The sequence below is a fragment of the Carassius carassius genome, chromosome 2 (genome assembly GCF_963082965.1).
Source record: "Carassius carassius chromosome 2, fCarCar2.1, whole genome shotgun sequence".
Taxonomy (NCBI): Eukaryota; Metazoa; Chordata; class Actinopteri; order Cypriniformes; family Cyprinidae; genus Carassius; species Carassius carassius.
Window position 1 is genome coordinate 4,334,361 of NC_081756.1, and position 20,370 is coordinate 4,354,730.

The following is a 20,370-nucleotide window of genomic DNA, read 5'->3' on the forward strand; positions in this document are numbered from 1 at the left end:
TGAGCTCCTGCAAGCCAGATGTAACGTATACTCAACTTTGTGTTAGACTAACCTGTGTCCTTTTTCTGCTGCCCTCAGGACCGCAGATCACCGTTTAGTGTCCAGTGATTCGACGGTCGCTGTAGTTTCCTGTGATTTTTCCCGAGCTGGTACTGTCTTCTGCATCTAAGAAGGAAGAGAACATTAGTGAGAGATCTGTGACTGTGGCTTTTACACCTATGTACCGTGCAAACTCACCTGTTTGCTATCCCGTTCCATGTGATTACCATACAGCCCGCACTTGAATAACAGAGCTTTTACCGTGCACCTGAGGACTAAGGATTCACAGAGCACTTGTACCTTTTAAATAAATACACTGTTCTGAATTCACCTACCTCTGTGTTCCGAGTCTATCCTGACATAATGTTCTGGTTTAGGATGTTTATCATGCATCTCATTTTAAGAATTTCAGTTTCAAAGTCTTCTTAAAAGAAACATCCTCCCCTTACCTCTAACTTCTATTGCTGCGTTCCAGGGAGATTTTTGAGCCCTTAAGTCACGACTTCAAACCACGATTTTGTAACATTACAGGGAAGTCACGCCAAACTTCCTGGACACAAGGAATTGTTGTTAGATAATTTATTTTATTGCAACGTTTTATTGTCCTAAAATAGTTTTTTCAACGTGTACCACTTGCATAAACACTGGACCCGTAGGCAATATTACCCTTAGGGGGATGCCATGGGTCTTTCGCATGCTGTGTGACGTCCGAACTCGGAGTACATAGATCTAGTATGAGTTCATGGGTGGGAAGTTACGGGTTTAACGACTGTTACAGTGCACTTTCAAAAATCACGGGTTACGGTTTGCCTGGAACGTGGCATTATATTCCTCTTTTTATAGGAACAAGATGACACTGATCATCTTCCCGTGAACAATGTCATCACACAGTCAGTCACTGATCACACTATAGGAATCTCTCTGCAATCTGCTGGACTGAGACTGACAGCAGACAGCAGTCAATCTCACACACGTGAAATGACCTTCATGAGTCTCAGGTGTGTCTTGATCTGGATTTTTCAACTTTCAAAGCAAGATGCTGATTTGTTTATTGTAACTAACCTGGACTTACCTTTACCTTTGGTTAAAATAATGCTAAATGTGAAACCAAATCATGCAAAGGAAACGTGGAAATGTTTGTTATTTTGTGTTTATTAAGCAAATATAAATCTATGACTTCATTAACTGTAGCACAGCAAAAAAAAAAAAAAAAAAACGGCATGAAAGAGGCCAATATATTAATGTAAAAAGCAATATTTATGAATATACTGTATATGCAAGAAAAATTATGTTTGCCACACATTCTTGGCAAAAACACAGATATTATTTTATTAGAACATGTTATATTTAACTATCAGACAAGTACCCAATTACTGTTTAATTGCTGTACAGCATCAGTCGAATCATCTAATAATGTAATAACTTGAAGAGCAGTTTCACTTAAAGCTGTTAAACAAAAGTGCTCAAATGAAATGATTTAAAATATATTACAGATAGATATGTTTATCTACATAATGTGTACAGATAATATGATAATATCTGTAAAGTATTTCAATCAAGCATGTGCATAATCAGTTCACTCATTATCATTTCTGAAGCAATGCAAGCGTTACTGTGTCTGCTGCTGTGAATCTTTTAGTCGTCTTGTGTCTTCTCTGAACTCAGGGACCTTTAAACAGATCAAAGATGATGATTTATGCAGCTGATGTGAATAATGAGCTCATTCATTTGACATTTTATAGTCATCACAAACAACTGAACCAAATAACTTAAAGTTTAAAATGTATAAGAACCAATTCATGCCACGATCGGCAGGAACGAGTGTAAATTATGAGCGTGTTGTCAGTTATTGTAAAATCATTGAACATTTAACAGAATACTTACATGTTTTATTAATCTTCTTGTGACCCTTTTTCCAAAAAGCTAGAGCAGAAGTTGCATCACCAACTCCAGCATCAGCATCTGAAGAACACAAATGATCAATAACAATAAAATAATGATACAATATGCATGATGGTTATTTTGTAATGTCAGTGGTTTGTCTGTAATAGTGTTTCTCTCACCTCTATCTGTGTTCTGCTTCAGTTCAGAGTACAAAGTGTCTCCAGACTCACTGATCTTCCCTGACAGACAACAACAGAGAGACAACGAATCAACATAATGATATACATCTGCAACACTAATAAATGATAATCCATGATCACATCAAACCACAAAGAAACAGAAGTGTATATTAATAAATAATGTTAGCACCGATCATGAAAAACAACAGGAAGTTATCTGACTCTACAACAACACACAGGCGTGACTGACGCAGTACATTATGAAAAAGTTGCATGATTTGGCTCTATTAGTGCAGTTTATGACTGTAAAGAGTTTATTTTCCTGATATTATAACATCATTACATCTGAGTTAAATGTGACGAATCGTTCAGACAGTTGTGTTTAGATGCAGTTTGTCGTGTGTTAACCTTTGCCTTTGGTTTTCTTCTTGTCCTGTATATTGATCTCTGCGTAAGTCAAATCACTGGGTCCTGCAGGATTAATATCTACAAAACAGAAGATCAATCAGATTATTCAGAACATTCTGGAAATATTGTACTTCAGGAAAAACTCAATCTCACCTTTACTTTTGCATTTCTTTCCTCTTTTTCCGACTTCTGAGTATGTCACATAATTTGACTCTGATTTAGCTGGAAAAATAGAAATGATATTATTTTGAAATAAATATGCACTTTTGTATTTGTTTAAATTGAAATGAAATAATGTGGTTAAAGATTGATTATATTGTACAGGTGAAGTTAAGAGTGTTTTTTAACCTTTGTCCATCTTTTTCTTAACAGTGACCTCTGAATATGTGACATCTGTCCAGGGCTCTGAATCATCTGAAACAAACAAGTCAAGCCAACGTGACTGAACAATATCTGTTGAATTTTTAATTATGTGTGTATAAATAAAGTATAAGACTCAACCTTTGACTCTCTTATTCACTTCAGTCACATTGTTATAAATGTGATCAGAATCTGCTGGACAGAAAACACACATTTGAGGAACCTAGGTGTGCTATTTGATCGCAATCTTTCCTTAGAAAGCCACGTTTCTAGCATTTTTAAAACTGCATTTTTCCATCTCAAAAATATATCTAAATTACGGCCTATGCTCTCAATGTCAAATGCAGAAATGTTAATCCATGCATTTATGACCTCAAGGTTAGATTATTGTAATGCTTTATTGGGTGGTTGTTCTGCACGCTTAGTAAACAAACTACAGCTAGTCCAAAATGCAGCAGCAAGAGTTCTTACTAGAACCAGGAAGTATGACCATATTAGCCCGGTCCTGTCAACACTGCACTGGCTCCCTATCAAACATCGTATAGATTTTAAAATATTGCTTATTACTTATTAAAGCCCTGAATGGTTTAGCACCTCAGTATTTGAATGAGCTCCTTTTACATTATAATCCTCTACGTCCGTTACGTTCTCAAAACTCAGGCAATTTGATAATACCTAGAATATCAAAATCAACTGCGGGCGGCAGATCCTTTTCCTATTTGGCGCCTAAACTCTGGAATAACCTACCTAACATTGTTCGGGAGGCAGACACACTCTTGCAGTTTAAATCTAGATTAAAGACCCATCTCTTTAACCTGGCATACACATAACATACTAATATGCTTTTAATATCCAAATCCGTTAAAGGATTTTTAGGCTGCATTAATTAGGTAAACCGGAACCGTAAACACTTCCCATAACACCCTATGTACTTGCTACATCATTAGAAGAATGGCATCTACGCTAATATTTGTCTGTTTCTCTCTTGTTCCGAGGTCACCGTGGCCACCAGATCCAGTCTGTGTCCAGATCAGAGGGTCACTGCAGTCACCCGGATCCAGTACGTATCCAGACCAGATGGTGGATCAGCACCTAGAAAGGACCTCTACATCCCTGAAAGACAGCGGAGACCAGGACAACTAGAGCCCCAGATACAGATCCCCTGTAAAGAGCTTGTCTCAGAGGACCACCAGGACAAGACCACAGGAAACAGATGATTCTTCTGCACAATCTGACTTTGCTGCAGCCTGGAATTGAACTACTGGTTTCGTCTGGTCAGAGGAGAACTGGCCCCCCAACTGAGCCTGGTTTCTCTCAAGGTTTTTTTCTCCATTCTGTCACCGATGGAGTTTCGGTTCCTTGCCGCTGTCGCCTCTGGCTTGCTTAGTTGGGGACACTTCATCTACAGCGATATCGTTGAATGCACAGACACTATTTAAACTGAACAAAGATGACATCACTGAATTCAATGATGAACAGCCTTTGACTATCATTTTTTTCATTATTGACACTGTTTTCCTAATGAATGTTGTTCAGTTGCTTTGACGCAATGTATTTTGTTTAAAGCGCTATATAAATAAAGGTGACATTGACTTTGAGGATAAAAAGCAAATATTATATGAAGCTTAAACTGATGGTTCAAATTAATGAAAATATCTTTCTTTGTGTGCTCCACAGATGACAGAAAGTCATACAGACTTGGAAAGACATGAATAATTATTTGTTGTATGTGAACTATCTCTTTTAATAATGAGTTATTGAGGCTGACCAGACTGTAGAGGAAAGTTATCCAGTTGAGATTGTGCAGATTGATTTGGGACTGATGTCTGGTTAATGTTACGCGGCTGATCTATAACAGAAACAAAGAGCATTATGATCACTCGAGAGGATCTGCAGTGACTCTTTAGTCTGATATTTAGATCTTCTCATGATTCTTTACTCAGAAACTTTATTGCTGCTGTTCAGTTGTATTAATCATGTTCTGAAGTGCTCCACACCTTTGTTCTTCTTGTATCTCCACATCAGCAGCAGTGAGAGGAAGAACAACAGACAAACACTCGATCCCACAACCACACCAGTGACCAGAAGAGAAGATGAAGCTGCTGAGACTGGAGAACATGATCAGATCTGTTCATTAGTGACACACTGTATCATAATATTACAATAAGACATGAAATCACTCATTATTTCCAGACCTCTGACTGAGATCCAGCTGTGCAGTGACTGTCCTTTCTCTGTTTTACAGTAGTAGAAACCCTCGTCTGACTCTGAGACAGTCGTGATGTTCATCTCTCCTGTCGTCTGATTCTGGACGAGTGATCCGTCTTTATAGAAATCAGCTCTGAGGATCGAGGAGATTGTAGATCGATGTAAACAGTGTAGAGTCAGAGTATGTCCCTCAATCACAGGATCAACAGAACTCTCCAGAATCACATCACCATCTACACAACACAAGACACATCTGCTTACTGATGATGTATCAACACAATTCATCTTATGAACTGAACTGTACTTTAATTATGCTTCTTATGTGATGTTTGTACTAGTTTCATGCAGTCCAACGCTATCTCATATTAGGTGCTAAATTTGTATGAATTTAAATGACTTTATGCTGATATGTTTTATGTGGCAGTCGTCTGTGATTGTCATTTATTTATTAAAGTTTTATTTTTAAATGTTCGCCGATTCACTTCTTCTTCTCGATCTATGAACTTTGTTACACCATAATTTCACCACATTGTAAAATAGTTATGAAGTGCCATGTGAGTATGTTTTGTGTAGTCAGACTTTTAACAGCTGGCATGAAACTGAGTCCAATTTGCTGCTTAATCAGACCAAAAACTGTCCATTTAAATGAGAAGAGACTGTCTGATGAATGTGGACAGGTTTAACTCCACTTTAATAGAAACAATGTATTCAAGTAATTGTACAGCAGTGTCAGTCTACTCTACACTCGTGTGTAGACTTTGTCATTACAATTCAGATCAGAATCTGTGTAGATGTGATCAGAAACAGGACTCACTGTGTACAGTGATGTTTAGAGGATGACGTTTCTCTCCAGATTCAGACTGACACCAGTAAACTCCAGAGTCAGATGTGCTGAGAGAGACGAGTCGACATGTAGATCCTGTTAGTTTTGAACAATCTTCTGTGTTTCTGTCTGTGTATCTTCTCACTGTCCATCCAGAAGAGTTCGTCTGATCCTCACAGCTCAGAGAGAGAGAGTCAGATGAGAAGTGTTGACTTCTGCTGGGACGGACCACCAGAGACACTGAAGGAGAAACACCTGAGACAGACCAAAACCACACTTAAAAACATGTTTGCATAATAAAATGTGTAATTAAAATTATGATGAAATTTAGAACCAAAGTTTTAAATAAGAAGGGTCTTATGCATATATTATGAGTTTGTATTTGATAGTGTTTCTGATCTGGTTTAGATTGAGAATCAGAGGGAAGTGAGAGCAGGTTTTTGAGGTTTGCATTGGTTTCAGATGGTTTTGTCCCCCAGAGACTGTAATAAAACACAAATACAGATGAGTTCAAGTATAAATACAGTCTCACAGACTCACCAGTGATCCACAGGGGCTGTGTGTTACTGGTCTTTGTGTAATAGGCCGGTCGTCCTCTCTCTGCTCTGCACGTATAAACTCCTGTGTGCTGTAGAGCAGCAGGACTGAGAGTGTAAGAGCCTCCAGCTCCTCTGCTGCTGTCAGACAGATGATCATCATCTCTGAACCAGCTGAACGTCCAGCCTGTAGAGGAGACTGTAACCTCACAGATCAGAGTCACTGAGTCTCCTTCAGTCAGCCACGGCTGTGGAGACACTCGCACTGCTGCCTGAGCTTCAGCTGAACAACACATGAGATGAGTTATAGAGAGAGAAGCTGTTCACACTGATGATAATGAACACACACACAAACTCACATGATACATTCAGTGTAACAGCATCACTGCGCTGAGAGCTTTGTGTTCCCATCTGTCCTGTACAGGTGTATTTACCACGGTGAAAGACTTCAACACTGCTGATGTTCAGCTCTTGTGTTGAGGTTCGGCTGACAGAGGTTTTATGTTGGTAGTTAGTTCCCTCTGTTTCCCATCTGTACGTCCACTCAGTGTCTCCTCCCCACTTTATATCACATCTGAGAGAGACTGTTTCTCCTCTGAACACTTGTTCATCCGGTCGTACCGTCACCACAGCTTTAGGACTCACTGTACAAACACAGAGTATTACATTAATTATAGATTAAAAGTGTTAGATGTTCTGTAGATATTGTCTCTGATCTGTGTGTTGTGTCAGATACTATGTTCTCTCTCACCTGTAACATTTACCCACAGTGCATCACTGTATTGTGTGTAGTAGACTGGTTTCCCTCTTCCAGCTCTACACCAGTACTGGCCTCCATCAGACACTGAATCAATCTTCACACTGTAGGAGTTTGTTTCTGTCTTTGTCTCAGAGTTCAGTGTGTGTTTGTACCAGTAAAAGTCCCATCCAGGAGACAGATTCATGCGACAGGTCAAAGTCACTGTGTTTCCTGTCAGTGCAGCTCCTGCAGGATCTGATGTGAGTTCAGGCTTTGGCTCCAGATCTGCAGGAGAACAAGAACAGATTCAGAGTTCAGCTGTGAGGCAGATCACTGAGTATAAGCCTCATGTAAGATTTGAAGAGTCTTTTCCACTGCATGGTACGGCTCGGCTCTGTTTCTTCTTCTTCTGGTTTTTGGCATGTTGCATCCTTCGTGTATATATCGCCACCTACTTTTGCTGTTATGCAGTCATGGTTTATATACAGTTATACTACAGGGCAGTAAAATGCTTGAATCTGATTGGCTGACGAACGTTCTAAGATGTGTAATTATTTTCAGACAAACGCTCAGTGAATGTTTTTCTAGTCAGCTCTGGACTGCATGTCCATATCACTTCAAAAGTCTTGCAACACAACAATAACCAAAACCCCCAAAACACCAGACAAATAAATATGGTAAGCAATATGATAAAAATGACAGATCATTTCTCACTTTTCTTTTTTTCACTTTGTTTTGCCACACAGAGCCGATCCTCTCTATACACAAAATATGAAAGCTGTGTAGGGCCCCGAAACACCAGGGCCCCCCTTGCTTTCAAAGATTATTTAATTTTAGTTTTTGAATTTGGCCAGCGGCTATGAAAACATGAATGATAATTTATTTTAATGTGGTGCACGGTTGCCCTTTCTACTTAAAAATCTGTCAGATCATGTAATGGGAATGTCGTACAGTTTTGCCCGAGACTAAAAAACGAGTTCCAAGGCACAGAAGAAACACGTGCTGCATCCCAATTCACATACTATCTGTCCTAAATAGTATTTGAAAATATAATTAGTATGTCCCAAATCATAGTATGTTTATAAAAGTATGCCTAACATTCCCGGATGGTCTCTACTTCCTGTTAGAATTCGAAGTGCGGATCAATGCACTCTAACGGCTAATATTCCCCACAACACATTGTGCGGTGGACAAGGATTCGATTTGAACTACAAACACATAAAACAGTGTTAAAAAAACTATTCAATGTATAACCTGATAAAAAATATTAATGTTATCCACGTTATATTTCATCGGCAGCAACACTGTTAACTTTTATAATACATTTGGTCATTAACTTTTAATTGTGTCATTACGCAAACACACGAGTTCTTGACATGATGGTCCCACGACTAGCAGATCAACATGTCTCTTCATTTCTCTCCAGTATGGTAGGAAATTTAATTAAACAAAATGTGGATGCTGTTAAAGGTGACAAGATGATTGACAGGTCAGTTTAAACAGTGATATGGAAGCCTGGGTGAATGACGCCATACCAGACAGCGTGCTCCATCTGCCGGACTGTTTTAGCTGTTTAGAGCGGATCGCGACGCAGAATCAATGGGGAAATCGTGCGGCGGCGGGACATGCTTTTACATCAATGAATGCTGGTGTACAGATGTAACTGTGTTAAAGAAGATGTACTGTCCTGATCTAGAAATGCTGTTGTTCAATTGCAAGCCGTTCTATTCGCCGCGGGAGTTTCACTCGTTCATTGTGGTGAGTGTTTACATTCCTCCGCAACCGCATGTGAGCTCAGCTTTACAGAAACTCACTGATCAGATCACAGACACAGAACAACACCCGGACTCTGTTTTAATCATTCTTGGGCACTTTAATAAAGCCAATCTCTCCTGTGAAAGTGATCACTAAGTGGCATCTGTACTTGCCGGTCAGAGAGCACCTGTCCATTAAAAGCTCACTATCCAATCAGAGTAGATCACTGTTAACCCCGCCCCCACAAGAGGTTTGTGTCAAAACACCAAACGAAAAACTGTGAAACGTAAGCGAAATCTGTGGCAATGAATTCAGAATCCACGATTAGCAAAAAACAAATCTTTTAAAAACATTAACAAAGAATGAAGCATATTTGAAGAGCCGGTTAAATTTGTGCGACTCTTTTTTCTTTTCTTTTTTTCGTTTTAATTTTTCATTTTGTAATGGTATATTTTTGATAGTTTCTGAAAACTTTACGTTCAGTTTTATAAAGTTTTGTTCATTAATATTAAAACAAATGTAATTCCATAGATGTGGAGGAGATCACAATTTTGGAAAATGGAAAATTTAATATGGGAGAAGTAGAAAGAGCGTTAGCTAAAACTAAACAAACCACACCAGGAAAAGATGAAATAAGCTATATCATGTTACAACATTGAAAGGAGCAGTAATTATCCCGATAAGGAAGCCAGGAAAAGATGCTAGTAAGCCATCAAACTAGACCTATAGCATTAACATAAGTGATTCATGTATTTTTTCTTTTTTGAAAGTGTGTTTAGGAGAGGAAGAGGCACAATGGATGCAGTGCTGTGTTTAGAGGACGATGTAAGAAAAGCTCAAATAAATAAAGAATCTGTGGTAGCAGTGTTTTTGACGTTGAGAAGTCGGATGATATGTTATGGAGAGAGGGATTGATTAATGATTAAACTACACAAAATGGGAGTAAGAGGTAAAGTTTTTAATTGACTTTTTAAAAGGAAGATCAATTCAAGTTAAAACAGGAACAGATATTTCAAATAAGCATAAAGTAGAAAATGGACCACACAAGGGAGTGTTATAAGACCTACACTTTTTTCTGTTATGATAAATGATATATATTTAATAATGTACCTAATGACATTAATAGATCATTGTTTGCAGATGATGGGGCGCTTTGGAAACGTGGGAAAAACGTGGAATATGTAGAAAATACAGGTAGGAATACATCAGATTGAAATGTGGGGAATGGAATTGGGTTTTACATTTTCTGCAGAAAAATCAAAAGTGATGGTTTTCTCTGGAAAGAAAAATAAAGATGTTGAACTGAAATTATATCTGATTAATCTGGAAAGAGTTGAGAGTTTAAATGTTTTAGGGGTGTGGTTTGATTCACAAGTAACATGGAGATCACACATTAAACAAGTAGAAGATAAATGTAAAAAAGTAATGAACAGTATGAGGTGCTTACAGGAGTGGAGTGGGGAGCAGATTTTAAGTCATTAATATATATATATATATTTCACTAATAAGATCTAGGGTGGATCATGGGAGTCAGCAGCACAGTCAGTATTAGTGAGTCTGGACCGTATTCAGACACAGACATTGATCAAGTTTAATCAAGTTTTTACAGATAACAGGAGTTACAGGAGCTGCAGTTTTAATTCCCAGCCAGAAGTGTGAGATGAGCAAGAGAACATCAGATCACTTAAGTGTGTGCTGTTGAGATGTGTGATGACATTAGAACGGAGAGAATACACAAAGTCAAACAGAAGTTTAATTTGCAGCGACTCTGTCTCTGTACTGAGAGTCTAAAGACAGCAGGTTTTTATGATATTATGTCTGCCTATTTAATAATAATAATAAAAAATGATAAAGGACAATGATATTAAACTCACCCGTCACAGAGAGAGAAACAGAGCTTGATTGTGATGAGTTTGGTCTTTTATCTCTCTGTCCTCTACACGTGTACTGACCCTCATCAGATGTAGTTACTGCTGTGATAGTGAGAGTGTCTGTGTTTACAGTGTAACGACCAGACGACTGTAACTTTACACTGCCTTCATTCCACTTATATCTCCAGTCAGATGTCCAGTAATATGTCCAGTCATATCTCCGGTCTGTCAGGCCATTTCTCCATCTCCAGTCACTGTTAGACTCAATCACACACTTCAGACTCACTCTCTCTCCAGTGAATACAGGACTGTCTGGAGTCACAGTCAGAGTAGATCTGGGAGAATCTGTGAAGAAAGACAAAAATATGAAGTGACTCAAACAGCTCTTTCAGGGAACAAATATTTTGTAAATGTATTATAAATCTAAAAAATTATTATTTATGTCATATTTCATAATATTGGCTCTGTTTTATTTTTTGTACTATCATTATTTTTAGCATTTCAGTTTTTTGAGGAGGCTCTGGTTAAGTCTTGAATGATCTCAGGAATCTCAATCCATCTTATTTTTCTTGTAAGAGTGATTTATGAGTTTAATGTGTCTGGTTTAGGGTGTCATTCACTTCTATTTTTGCTTCTAAACAGCTTGTTTTGCTGCTTGATATTGTAAACTGGTGTCACCATATTATATTAAAGGTGCAATGTGTAATATTTACAAAGATCTATTGACAGAAATGCAACATAATGTACATTACTATTTTTTCAGAAGTGTATCAAGATCTTAATAAATCGTAATGTTTTTATTACTTTAGATTGATCAGTTTCTATCTACATACAGCACGCGTCCCGTTACATGTTTCTACAGGAGCCCGAAACACACAAACTGCTCTACAGACGCGTTTGTCACTTTGTTGTTTTGTGAATAAAACACTGACACAATTATGAACAAGTACATTAATATTCACAATAACATTGATTTATTGAATAAATAAGTAAATATAATTCCTGAATTGACCTTTGTAAGAGATCTCAGTGGTGTCTGCTGTGTTTATGGAGGACATCTTTACCTGCATCAGCCACCGTAGTTTCTCTAAAGAGAGATGTGAGCGGAGGACTGAGCAACTTCACTAGATAGCGCTAAAATACACACTGCACCTTTAATACATGATCTGAATCATGAACACACTGCTTTGTAGTGCACACAGTTTTACTGTTTCCTGCACTTTGTTATTCTTCTGGTTATTTCTCTACAGTGTCTAATGAACCAGACGTCTCACACATTCACAGAAAACCACTTCTGCGTCGAAAAATAAGATTCATAACATCCTCTGTGTGTTTCTTCAGGAGAGCATCTATTATATATCTGTGAGTATTTTCTTTGTTGTTTTTTATGAATGTGTAATCATAATCATTAATCATTTCATTGTTACAATTAATCAAAAAATCATTTATTAATTTTTATTATTTAGTATTTGGCTTATTTTACTTGCTCTTACAGTGCTTTTGAATTTTATTTAAACTAATTACAATTAATAAACAAAGAAGTTTGAATGTGTGATCTGGATTCATATATGATGTCAAATTAAATCTGTCTAAACTTTCATTGATCTACAGATGATACATACAGCAACTTTCTACATTAATTGTTGTATTTTTGTATTGTGATATATTGTGACTAAACATATTTGTACAAAAGGCTGAGATTTAATGACGCTGGTGTCTTCTGTTGGACATTTAATTTGTTGCACTTTAGGACATAGATATTATTTCTGAATCACCTGACTATCATTCCTGCACAGACATGTAACTATGTTGCTGAATCCCATGGTAGTTTTGTAGTGATCTCTGTGCTGATCTGCTCCGATTTCTAGCGGATTTTCGTTCATACTGTGTGCGGACATCTTAAAAGTAAGTAGTTATTTACTCTTTCATGTATATATTGGTAGATTTAGTTGCTGCTACGTTATATTGCAATTCTAAAAGTTTGTGTATTCCTTTGAGGTCGTCAATGCACACATGAGCTCGATCGCACATTCATTTCAGCATAAAACACGCTGATCTAGACTTTGAATGTTACTTTTTGAATATTATGTAATGTAATATTATGTGAGTTTATTTAAATGTACAGCTGCTTGACTGCTTGACTTGTAGAAATATGTCCTTATCTTTATGCTATCGCATTACTTTATTTTGTTCAGTAATGTTTCTGCCTCACTGTATCTATTGTATATTCATTATTGTTATTATTGATCATTTATAGAACCATTTAGTCTCGATGGAAATAGGGGTCCAGGTGCACCCCCCTGCTTTTTTATGCCACCTGATTTTTTTAAATCATTAAAGTGTCTATTTTCAGAGTCTGCCAGCCAGGTACCAAGCTGAAATAATGTCCCAAAGGGTTATGTTTTTAACCCTGTGCTGCACCCGACCAGAACCCGAAAAAAAAATGATATAGAAAGTGGCATAACATTAAGTAAAAAACATACAGAGACAAATGAACACATTTTCCCATAAAATTCTGACCCCAGGAATTTAATAGAATGGTTATTTTTGACATTTGACAACATATTGACCTTATTTCTGGACAAAAATAGCAAAAAATGGCCAAAGATGTGTAGAGGATTAACTATTTTTTGGTTTTCTCAAGCGCATAGGGTGATTTTTTTCCACAACCTGTTATTTCTTTATCATTCAAGTGTTTATTTTTAAGATTAAATTGGGTACCAAGCTGAAATAATGTGCAAAATGCTTTCATTTTTAACCCTTTGCACCAAACACAAGCAATCTAAATATGATATAAGGTGGCATAACTTTTGATGTAAACAACTCACAGAGACACATGAACACATTTTTCAATACATTTCTGACCCCAGAATTGGTTATTTGTCATGTTTTACAACATCTTGACTATCTGTGGTCAAAAAGAGCAAAAAAAAAAGTTCATTTGACAGCGTTTTTATACTTAGCAGCCTGAAATGGGGTTTATTTTAACCTTTTACTTCACCTATCCTGAACCTGAAGATATTAAAAATAGCTTTACTTTTGCTCTTTATCACAAGGTGCAGGACAAGGACCTTTTTGCAATGGAAGCTAAGTATCATCCATCATGCAGAAACAACTTCAACACAGAGTACCAAACCCATGAGCGTGGAAGGGAGAGAGTAGAAAAGGCAGCAGACAACACTGACAGCCTGCAGGCCCAGAAGATAGCAGCACATAACAAGTCATATTGTGTGGTAAAGGATTACATTCTTAGGAATGTGATTGAATGCAAAGAGGTTGCCCAGCTAAGATCCATGTGCAACTTGTACATGAAGACATTGGAAAATCAAGGTTTTCCTAATCCTGAATACCGCAGTGAGAAATTGGCAAGACGGTTACAGGGAGACAAAGACATCTCTCATGAACTCACATTCTCCAAGGTGCAACAATATGGGTGTATGTCGAACCTCAGTTTCAGTTTAGTTTAGTTTATTTCAGTTTCAGTTTCAGATTATTTATTTATTTTCCACAATTTCTAACGCATTCTCATCCCAAGGCGTCATATACTGACCCTCTTGACATTTCGTCAACATCCTACGCATATGGCACCCTCTAGCGTCAATAAGAGACACAGATTATGGGTTAAGGTTAGGGTTAGGGTTAGGGTTAGACCGCTAGGAGGCGCCTTCTGGCCCATTTTTATCTGCTTCTAATATTGACGCTAGAGGGTGCCATGTGCGTAGGATGTTGACGAAATGGCAAAAGGGTCAGTATATGACGCCTTGGGATGAGAACGGTCTGCAATTTCACACATAGCATTTGTAACTACATCAGAGAGAACAATAGTACTCTATTGTGAAAGAAAAAAAAACTGTAACTGGACTCCCAAGAAGCAATAGCTTATAAATAGGGGCAGTTTACGTCTAGTGTAGTGTGTGTGAGAAGATGTATATAATGGAATGAGCTCACATAATCTAATGTTTAACCTGTTAACAACATTGTACATTGTACATGCATTATGATAAAAGTTACATTCAGGAAGCTTTAGTAGGCCATGTCTATGGAAGAGAGCATTTGTATGAGAGTTACGTGTGGACCATGAAATAGCTCTTATGGCTTTCTTTTGTAATCTCAAGAGTTGCTCAGTATAAGTAGGATAAGTGTTATTCCAAATAATATTACAATAAATCAGATGAGGCTCAAACAGAGTCTTATACAATGCAAAGCACGTCTAATGGGAGCACATGTCTCACTTTAAAGAACAAACCCACAATTTTAGATAATTTTTTAACCAGCTCATTAATATGTTCCTTAAAGTTTATAAATTGATCTATATGTATTCCAAGAAATTTTGTTGCGTTCACTCTTTGAATAGTTTTACCATCTATGTTTAAATTAATGTCACAATCACTTAATTTATGACTACTTGATCAAAAAACAATATAAAAGGTTTTACTAATGTTTAGTGATAGTTTATTACATTTAAACCAGGTATCTATTTCTGTTAGTCTATCATTTAAGAGTTTTTCAAGATGATTCAAATATTTGTGGGATACAAACAAATTTGTGTCATCAGCAAAGAGTATTTTATGAACATCACAGGAACAATGTACAAAATCGTTAATATAAACAATGAACAAAACTGGCCCCAAAATAGATCCTTGGGGAACTCCATATCCTATGTTCTCCAATCCAGAATCAATACCATTTGAGGTCACATATTGCCGTCTTCCGATAACATTATCACTGAACCACTGAAGAGCCACACCCCTGACCCCGTAATGCGACAGTTTTCCAAGTAAGATTTGAAAATCAATAGTGTCGAATGCTTTTGAAAGGTCGAGAAAGACCCCAATACCGACTTCTTTTCTTTCAAAAGCATCATTTATTTTCTCTACAAGATCTAAAATAGCCATACTTGTGCTGCTGTTCTTCCTAAAGCCATATTGTGAGGATACTAATATGTTATTTTTATTTAAGTAATCTACAAGTCGTGAATAAAACACCCTTTCTAATACTTTAGACAACGTTGGTAGAATTGATATGGGTCTATAGTTCTGAAGATCACTTTTATCCACAGATTTGTATACTGGTATTATATTTGCCACCTTAGTTTGTTTAGGAACTATGCCATGCTGTAGTGATAAATTAATTATATAGGCTAAAGGCTCAGCTATTTCATTCACTATAGCTTTGAGGATCAAACTACAGATTCCATCAGCATCAGCTGTGTAAGAGCATTTAATTGTATTAATAATGTTAGTAACTTCCATTTTACAGGTAGGTCTAAAGTAGCAAGAATTGGGATAATTATTCCTCAAGTATGTTCTATAATTGACACCCCCTGGTGGACCAAATTGTTGAGACAGTTTCTTTCCAACAGAGGCAAAATATCTATTGAACAAATCTGGTAGTGAATCTTGTATTGTAGAATTATTTGAATGGGTTGGCACAACAGTGTCAGGGATGACTGAGGATATATTACTACGGCCAAGTGTCTCATTCAACACCTTCCAAGATTTCTTCTGATCCCCCGAGGCAGTTTTGAGACGATCAGAGAAGTAGCTTGCTTTGTTGTCTCGTATTAAACTAGTCAGTTTATTCTTATACTGTTTATATAAGGTTTTATTAGTACTATTTGGATTCTTCCTGTATTTTTTGTAGAGTTTGTCCTTCTTCTGGATAGAATTTAGAATTCCTTTGGTGATCCATGGATGAGTTTCCTTTGTATGTTTAATTATCCTTTCTGGAATAGTCAAGTTGATAGCTTCGATTATTACATCAATTAAGAAATTATAAGCATAATTGGGGTCTGTGACATTGTATATTTCATCCCAGCTTTTACTTTGAAGGTGTTGAATTAGATTTGCAAGTGTTTTATTATTAAGAACTTTTACCTTCCTATTAGTACATGGATCAGATACTCTTTTTATCCAGTTTGTAAAGAATACAACAGGGTAATGATCAGAAATGTCAGAAAATATTACACCCGATTTACAACCAGTATTTTGCAAATTAGTTATGATATTGTCAATTGTGGACATACTTCTCTCTGTAACACGTGTGTGTTTATCAATAGTAGGATAGAATGATGAGGAGTAGAGGATGTTTAAAAAATCAGTTCCCTTTATATCTTTTTTAGAAATGTCAATATTAAAGTCACCCATAATAATACTGTTTTTATTCATCTGGTTTATACTGATAAGGAGATTATCAAAGTGGTTTCTAAATGTTTCATAGTCAGAGTTTGGTGGTCGATATATTACTCCAATGATGATACATGCACCACTCGCCAATTTAACTTCTAGGAATAATGAATCAATGTGGTCATCATCAATTGTCAAATCATGACGCTCCTTCACAGAATAGTGAGAGTTTACATACATGCATACCCCTCCTCCAATTCTACCCTGCCTATTAACACAATACAATGAGTATCCATCGATTGTATAAATATCTAAGAGGGTTTGTTCACACATCCATGTTTCACTACAACCGATGATATCAAAACTTTTTCCTGTGCTAGCAAGAAGAGCAACAAGATCGTCATGATGCTTTTTAAGACTTCTTATATTTAAATGCATTACAGAAAAGGAAAAGTCATTTTGTTTCAGATCTTCAAGGTTGTAATAATCACAGCTTGTATTAGTAGAGGTACTGAGGTAATGTTCAAATTTCTCATATTCAGTACTACAATTTATGTCTATCACACCCATTGTTGTAAGCGAAAATTATATTTCGGTTGCAGAAATACATGCCATACAGAAAAGCTAGGACCATACTTTTTGAGGCACCCTGTGTATATAAAGAAAAACAAAAACAAAAAAAAGAACAAAAAAATAAATAAAAATAAAATAAACAAATAAATAAATAACCATCCATCCAAACATTCACATATACAACAACAACCTCATATACAGCTCTAGCATTAATGTAGATGAAGCAGTTGGATGTGCGTACAAACTTGGAACAGCTCACCAACTTCAAGAAGCAGCACTCACCCTCCATTCTCACATTATAAAGGCATTCAAAGAGTCAAAGGAGCTAACATGGCCCCCGACAGCACAGGAGCTAGATGCTGTGAAGATGGACGTGCTTCTTCCAGAGCATCTTGTACAATTTCCGAGCTCATTGGTGACTGGGACACTTGATGGCCAAAAGTGCGAGAAGACACAGAGGCTGGTCTATTCGATTACACAAGATGTGTGTCGAGCAGCAACTAACAGCAAATGGAAACTCCCAAAGCACATCCTCCTTGTGCTACACTTCAACACCTCTATCGAAGCAAACAGGTGAGTTATAAGTTAATTTATTGCTTTCGAGGTCCTACATTGTCAATGCTGAACTCTTTTTGATACAAGCATTTGATTCTGATATTTACTAAAGCATTTTTCTGTCTTTGTAGCTCACAACCATCCGTTCACGACTAGGACACTCAGAAACATATGACTTCAGTATGGAACAATATTGTTGTACTTCTAGAAGTCTCTCTGTAATGAAGCGGCTGATGAAAGGTGCTCTGTGTTTTGGAGCAGCTCCTGGGTTTTAAAAATTATTAATAATTCAAAAATTATCTGGAAATTAAAGTAGATTTTACTATGCATGAGTTGTTAGTAATTGTGTAAAACCTCTAGTCACAGAGTCTCTGAGCAGAAACATGAATGTCAAGCTCTGTGTGTAATCATAGAGACAGAGACTACAGTAAAAGTAAAGAGAGAGACTGTCTCTCCTCTGAACACACACTGATCTGATCTGATCTCAGCTTCACTACAGCTTCTGATCTCCATCTATTAATACACTTATGAGGAAATATTGATAGAAACAGCATCACAGTATCATGATCACTGTAATGAACTCAAAATCATTATGAGAAAAATACTGCACTAAATTAAATATCTGGTTTGCTTGTAGTTTGTGTTGATTACTAAAAATGTTTCCAATTTTCCAATCATATACTGATTTCTATATTCAGTCAACATTTCTGTTCTTTAATTCACATATTACAGTGTACAACATTTACATAAACAATTTTTTTTATGAGGACAATGATATTAAACTCACCCTTCACAGAGAGAGAAACATAGTTTGATTGTGAAGAGTTTGGTCGCCCTTTTCTCTGTCCTCTACACGTGTACTGACCCGCATCAGATGATTCAGATCCTTCAATAGTGAGAGTGTTTCTGTTTACAGTGTGACGCTCAGACGACTGTAATATTACACTGTCTTTATTCCACTCATATCTCCAGTCAGTGTAATAAGGTGTTATCACACACTTCAGACTCACTCTCTCTCCAGTGAAGACAGCAGTGTCTGGAGTCACAGTCAGAGTAGATCTGGGTAAAGCTGTGACAAAGACAAAAACATGAAGTGACTCAAACAGCAGTTCAGATGACATAATTACTTTGTAAATGTGTTAAAAAACCATATAGTTTTGTAAAAAAAAAAAAAAAAAAAAAAAGTGACAACACTTCCAGTAAAAAGTAAAAAAAAAAAAAAAAGTAAATGGTTTACACTATGATACAGTTCATATATTATGTCATTTTTGATAACATCGGTCACGTTCTGGTTTGTTGTGGTCAGTTTTGTGCTCTCAGTGTTTTCTGGAGGCTCTGGCTCCGTCTCGTCCTCAGACAAACACCTCTGACTCGTCATAGAAAGCAGAATGAAGCTCCTGCTGAAGGAGAGCTGAACACCTCCAACTACAACCTCATATGAGGAGACACTGAATCTCAATCAACTTCAGCAGACGATCTGAAGACTTCAGCAACTCATTTAACATCATCATCTGGAAGTCACTTCACTCTCTCTGACTTCAGGACTAAACTCATCTCTATTGAACTCTGTGACTAAAGTAATCATTAGGTGTGTAACGATACACTCATGTCACCATTCACTTCAACACATGACACTGATCTCACTATATACTCGAAACAAGACCGAAACAGAGTTCAAATGACAAGTTTTATATAAACTGTTTCTATCCATGATACTGACATGATGATGCTCTTGTGTTTCTGTTTTGTGTTTAAGGACTTTTATGTTGAAGTGTTTTTCTCATTGTTTCTATGTTCACTTCCTGTTTCCCTTGTTGCCTTGCCTACCTTGTTTGTTTCCATAGTTACTCTCCTCTGTTCCCATGGCTACTCCTACAGGTCTACACCTGTCTCTTCTTGTCTCTATGATCCAGTGTTTCTCTTCTTTATTGTCTGGTATGGATGTGTGCTGCACATTTGTTTCAGTTCCTGTATGTGGTTTCTCTTGTTCATTGCTGGATTTACTGTTGTCTTGTTTAAATCAGCTTTAAACTGCACTTGGATCCAACATTTTGTTTTACTGAAACAGCCACGTTACAGAAACAGCAGAGCATTGATAGATCTAGTCGTATTAATTCAGCTTCAGCAAGAAACTCATTCACTCGAGGACCATCGAAGACTTTCTGGACATTTCTGATCTAACTGAGCTGCCTGACTTTCCTCTCATTGATTTCTTCTGCCATGAATCAACAAGCGTTACAATCTACACTGATCTGTGATGATCCTCGAGGATCTCTGAGTCAGTTTCTAGAATGACACTCTTACACTCTTTGTGT

General features: G+C 37.0%; 1 protein-coding gene across 1 annotated transcript in view; it reads right to left on the reverse strand.

Moving 5' to 3' along the window:
* The window catches only part of LOC132095979 (Fc receptor-like protein 5), a 115,387-nt gene extending 95,468 nt beyond the window's left edge, over positions 1-19,919 (reverse strand). Inside the window, exons 1-15 of the mRNA XM_059501089.1 lie at positions 19,883-19,919; positions 18,843-19,124; positions 7,189-7,461; positions 6,797-7,081; positions 6,442-6,720; positions 5,893-6,156; positions 5,066-5,311; positions 4,868-4,978; positions 4,639-4,719; positions 3,012-3,065; positions 2,859-2,924; positions 2,664-2,732; positions 2,511-2,588; positions 2,103-2,162; positions 1,924-2,001 (exon numbers count right to left, since the gene is read on the reverse strand). Coding sequence (XP_059357072.1) covers positions 1,924-2,001; positions 2,103-2,162; positions 2,511-2,588; positions 2,664-2,732; positions 2,859-2,924; positions 3,012-3,065; positions 4,639-4,719; positions 4,868-4,978; positions 5,066-5,311; positions 5,893-6,156; positions 6,442-6,720; positions 6,797-7,081; positions 7,189-7,461; positions 18,843-19,124; positions 19,883-19,919 — 2,263 coding nt within the window. The remainder of the gene's footprint in view (positions 1-1,923; positions 2,002-2,102; positions 2,163-2,510; positions 2,589-2,663; positions 2,733-2,858; positions 2,925-3,011; positions 3,066-4,638; positions 4,720-4,867; positions 4,979-5,065; positions 5,312-5,892; positions 6,157-6,441; positions 6,721-6,796; positions 7,082-7,188; positions 7,462-18,842; positions 19,125-19,882) is intronic.
* Between the last annotated feature and the right edge of the window lie 451 nt (positions 19,920-20,370).